The sequence below is a fragment of the Cibotium barometz genome, chromosome 34 (genome assembly GCF_041138505.1).
Source record: "Cibotium barometz isolate CiBa-2024 chromosome 34, ASM4113850v1, whole genome shotgun sequence".
In the NCBI taxonomy this organism is placed as follows: domain Eukaryota; kingdom Viridiplantae; phylum Streptophyta; class Polypodiopsida; order Cyatheales; family Cibotiaceae; genus Cibotium; species Cibotium barometz.
Genome location: NC_141079.1, coordinates 6,450,840 through 6,455,692, shown reverse-complemented (window position 1 = coordinate 6,455,692; position 4,853 = coordinate 6,450,840). Strand labels below are relative to the sequence as shown.

Sequence of the window (4,853 nt, the reverse complement as noted above, 5' to 3'; positions counted from 1 at the left end):
AAGGTGTAGGGAATGGTTGCCGGGAGGACCATTCCTACCGGTCAGGCCACCGCCTCAGTGTGGCAGTTGGGAGCCTGTAGAGTAGGAATGGTTAGATCGCGGAACCATTCTCGGCCGTCATGGCTGCTGGGAGGGAGGAGATATAGACGTGTCAGCAAACCGAAAGCGGCATTTTCTGGTATGCGATAAGCTCTTCGACACATCATCAACAAGCACGATGATATTATGTCGAAGTGATGTGGAGGACGAGTGGCCATGACATTTGAAAATGCCCTTTGAAGGCTTCAAATGTTGGACCACCAAAGCAAGAAGAGTAAGAGCGAGCTATGTTCCTTGGTAATGGTATGATTAGAGGCAAGATTAGACGTGTGTGTGTGGGTCCTAAAAGATCTCACGAGAGGATTTGGGTGGGTGGCGTGTATAATCATGATGGGGCTTTTCTTGCGTGTACCACCTAAGGCATGTTGGTAGGCTTCTAGGGACAAATGAGTGCGCGGATCCTGCCTTGGATTCGGACGTCCCTTTCACAGAATCTCTTTTTCTACTCTTTTCCCGATTTTGTGATAATTATAAATATAGTTACGCTTTGCCCCCCCGCTACGTTGGCTCGCGTCCCTTTCACCATCATTTTTGTTGTCTGCTGCGCCGACGAGACCACGTTGGAAAAAATAAGGCAGGGTTGTGCGCCGACGTGTTCAACAGCTTAGTGTTGTTGCATAAAAGGAGCAGCTTCGTACACTGACGTGTCCGCTTCCGTGTCGTAAAGAGTGTTGGAAACTCTCCACGTGTATTGTTTTTCGCACGTCCGTGCATAAAAAAGGGGAGCAAGGTCGTGCGCTGACGTGTTCAAAACTTCAGTGTGGTGAACTCGCCACGTGTCCTATTTCATACGTGTTTTGTAATAACGGTGTTGGAGATTCGCCACGTGTCCTGCTTTTACACGGCACCTTCTATGCTCCTGTACATGGAAATAAAGAAAGCAAGTTTTATTCACTCCCGTAGAATAGTAATAATATTAAAGCAAATTCTAAAATAATTACATAAATAAAAGATAAACATAGAGAGGCGGGTCACGGTCCGGTACTCTCTCTTTCTCTGTGCAGACAGCAGAGCTTGCCTGCCGCAAATCCTAAAAACTGCAGGCAGCTCTCCATTGTCTGCTATCGGAAACCCTGATCTCCTGACGCCCTCAAATCTTCGGGTTGAGGTCCCACGTCTTTGTCTTCTTTGTTGCTCTTGCTCCTTTGAATCCCTAATCCTGCTCTCGAAACCCTAATCTTATTTCTTCCGTCTCTGCTTTCTGAAACCCTAGCTTTTGTCTCGATCACCGACAGTCACAGGGGCCTGTGTCTCCATGCTGGTTAAACCCGTATTTCTCCAACACACAGCTTCGATTTTTGCACTTCGAAGCCCCCTTTCCTCCCTTATTCTCCGCAGGTTGTTTTACCTGGTTGGCTGCGAAACCCTAGTTTGCGACTGGAGCTTGGTTCTCTGCGGACTATTCTGCAGCTTCAGATCCTCTGCGCACAAACCCTTCTTCAGCTTCTTTTTCTGCAACATTTGTGCTCTTGCGAAACCATATTCTGCTTTTTTTTTTTTGCAGCGCTCTGAATTTTCCGTCTGACTGAAGGATGAAACTCTAATTTGCACCTTGACTTTGTATTTTGGGTTTTCTTGGGCCGAAAGCTGTTGTTTTGCGTGTTTAAGAGCTCTCTGCGCTTTTCTTAAGGAACCCTAGTAGGCTTAATTAGCGTCGGCTACAATCATTTAGTGACCTAAGTTGACCAAACGTTAAGTAGAATTGGAGGCTGCTTCTCATTACTTTGGAATGGCAAAGGAGACATGCCAGGCGATTGAGCCCCCAAAGGATGTAAAGGATTTGATTCCTGAGCCAGAAGAAATCAATGCTGCCCAGATCCATGTCCTAGCTGTTGATGACAGCTTTATTGATAGAAAGATCATTGAAAGACTGCTGAAGAATGCCTCCTACAAAGGTACGCTCCCACAATCCTTAATTATGTTTAAGCTTCATTAATCATATACGATGCTTCAATTATGCTCACAGTAGGTTTTGTGCATGATGGTGGGGAGGGGTTTCTTTTGATATACTGCTATGTTAATCTGCTGTTTAAGGCATACTAATTTCGTAGTATCATTATGTGGCATCCTTAAGGGGATGGGTTTTCTCTCCAACATGCTTCTATGTTGGTCGTGCGGCTATGTTTATCTACTGTTTAAGGCTCACTAATATGTATTTAGTAACATCATGTGGGTGTTTAAGGGGGGATCTCTTGATCAGACTTGTATGTTTGCGTCTCAAGTTGACCCATATCCAATGGTGGGCTTTCAGTCACAGCTGTAGACAGTGGAATCAAAGCTCTGGAATTACTGGCCTCTGTGAACAACAATGTAGTACTATCTATCCATTTCCTTGAGCATAACTCTACAGGCTTTAATCACCCGATTTGTTCTTTAAATCACCCATCGGATGTTTTGTTAAACCTCTTTTTTCAATAATTTTTTGAACTTGGAGTCTACGCAAATCAAATTCGTGTGCTCATTTTGAGGTGATGTGCTTGAGCAGATCAACTTAATAATCACCGATTACTGCATGCCTGAGATGTCTGGCTACGAGCTTCTTAAACGAATTAAGGTTAGGAATATTCACTCATTCAAGTGTTAATAGCAGTCCAATCCCATATCATTTTTTTTGGATGATTAGTTGTTCATTAGGATGCCATACATATGTTCGCAGGAATCGTCTTCTCTGAAGGAGATACCAGTCGTGGTAATGTCATCTGAAAATGTGCCAAACCGCATCCAGAGGTGATCTATACATCTGTCCATACATGTATAGACAGACATGCATATGTACATGTACATATCATGAGATGTAACCTAACATACATACGTACATGCATACACATTTATTTATCAGATGTAACCTAATATGCCTTAGAGCTTGTAAAGCTAGTTCCGAAGGGAGAAGTGGATAATCATACTTTTTCATGTTATATTTGTGCTGTCAATAATTTGTTTTGTACACTTTTTTCAGATGTTTGGAAGATGGTGCAGAAGAGTTCACGGTAAAGCCTGTTCGATTGGCTGATGTGAAACGTTTCAAATCATATGTACACGTGCAGTCGAAGCAAAACCTCGTGGAGCAACCTAGTGCACCATGCAACAAAAGAAAATTTGGCTCAGAAGGCTTCCAAGCACAGAGTGTTGAAAGGCAGCCTCGACTGAGTGGGCTCACTGTTGCATGAATTATTTGTTGTTAACAGCCTTCCCATCTCGGCATAGGTTTCGGCCTTTCTTGGCATACGAGATTGCATGCATCTGCTACCACAAAATTTTTCTGTATGGCTGATGCTGCTTGCTTCCACGTGTAGGCAAATCAGATGCAGAGATGACTGCAGTGTTCATAACATGGCAATGTGAGTGGGAATTTATGTGGCAGCCAATAAATATTTCAATCCACCACAAGAACCTCAAGGTGATGTGGCATTTCTATACACGCTAAGGTTTCATATGGACCACTTGTACAGGACTGTATGAAGCAGGTATGGGAAGGACTCACTCTTGGGATGTTCCAATAGTCCAAGCTTGATCTCAAGATAACAGCGGGCACCACTCTCCATGCACTTCAATTTTGGATCTGCATCTTGGTTTGAGATCAGGAAGAGGGCCTAGATCTCTCCCCCATCAGCTGGCTGAATCAGGAGACTGTCTGCCTGCATCCTACTGCACCCAGACACTTACCACTGTTGCATGAACACCTTCAAAAGATCTGCCTCACAGATCTGTTATTTTAATGATTGTTTTGTGTTAATTTCTCGTGCATTTGATTGATCACCATACTTTTACCGGAAGTACAATATGATCTTACAACCTGCAGTGCTGAGGGATTTTCACATGCTGGAGAGGCTCATCTGAATGCTATAATCTACATGGTTATAATCTGTATGCTTTATGTGCATTGCTTAGACATGGTTAAATCCTAATGTGGGTCTTTGAACATTTTCAATTTGGTTGTGGGGTGGCTTCACAAGCTTCCAGCACCTGAGGCTGACCTAGATAGCAAAAGCATTCAAGCTGAAAAAGAGGGTCCAGGTTGTCCTTTGACTTACAGCATTAGCTTACAAATTGCCATAGGCGAAGTAGCGAAGCATTTGCGCTTGACAAGAAGGGCCAGGCTGAACTTTAAAAGGTGCCTGTGAGCTTGACACTTGAAACAAGTATTAGCTCACCCCTAATCATTGACAGGAGCTGGCGCCTTGTTTGTGAACGGCAAAAACATGGAGTTCCAGATCCAAAGCTTTACACCTAATGTCACCTGAGATTAACACACCCAATGCCTACCGAAAACATGTAGCTTTACGTTAGGACACCCCATGCTAAGATGTGGCCGCTTCATCTAAAGAGACTTCAAAGATCTCAATTGGTCTCTGGGGGGTGGCCAGAGTGTGGGTGCTTCTCAATTGGTCTAATTATCTCTCATAAACTAGATTGGTTGCTATAAAAACCTGTGAGTAACCAGGATTATATCCTCTGGAATGTGCTAATTGTGCCCAAGCTGGAGTAACTAAGGTAATTCTTTAGAGTGTTTCAATCTGTGCCCCAAGCTTGAGCAAAAAGTGTAGAAGGTCCGTGAGCACTTGCCTGAGTGGTTAAGTGCTTTAGAGATCATGGGTTCAAGACCTGATCTAGAGGTTGTGGGTTGGAGCCTTGACGCCGTAGGGTTGTGTGAGTGGTGTAGCTTCTAGCTCGGCCACATCCCCTTGAAAGGGGGGAGGGAAAAAAAGTTCAGGTAGACTTGAGGTTTGAAAATGGATGATTTTCAAAAAGGATTT

The 4,853-nt window shown here is 43.9% G+C and overlaps 1 protein-coding gene across 2 annotated transcripts; it reads left to right on the top strand.

Annotated features, from left to right (window-relative positions):
* Positions 1–1,075: 1,075 nt before the first annotated feature.
* Positions 1,076–3,947, top strand: LOC147618657 (two-component response regulator ORR3-like). 2 transcript variants are annotated; one of them, XR_015261933.1, is made up of 6 exons: positions 1,076–1,994; positions 2,351–2,409; positions 2,585–2,653; positions 2,756–2,826; positions 3,056–3,437; positions 3,549–3,947. XR_015261933.1 is itself a non-coding variant. In XM_086773686.1 (5 exons), the coding sequence occupies exons 1-5, from the start codon at positions 1,829–1,831 to the stop codon at positions 3,264–3,266; spliced, it is 576 nt and encodes a 191-aa protein (XP_086629812.1). In that variant the 5' UTR covers positions 1,076–1,828; the 3' UTR covers positions 3,267–3,944. The 2 variants fall into 2 exon arrangements, 1 of the variants encoding a protein (XP_086629812.1); XM_086773686.1 differs by having other exon boundaries at positions 3,056–3,944.
* Positions 3,948–4,853: the final 906 nt, after the last annotated feature.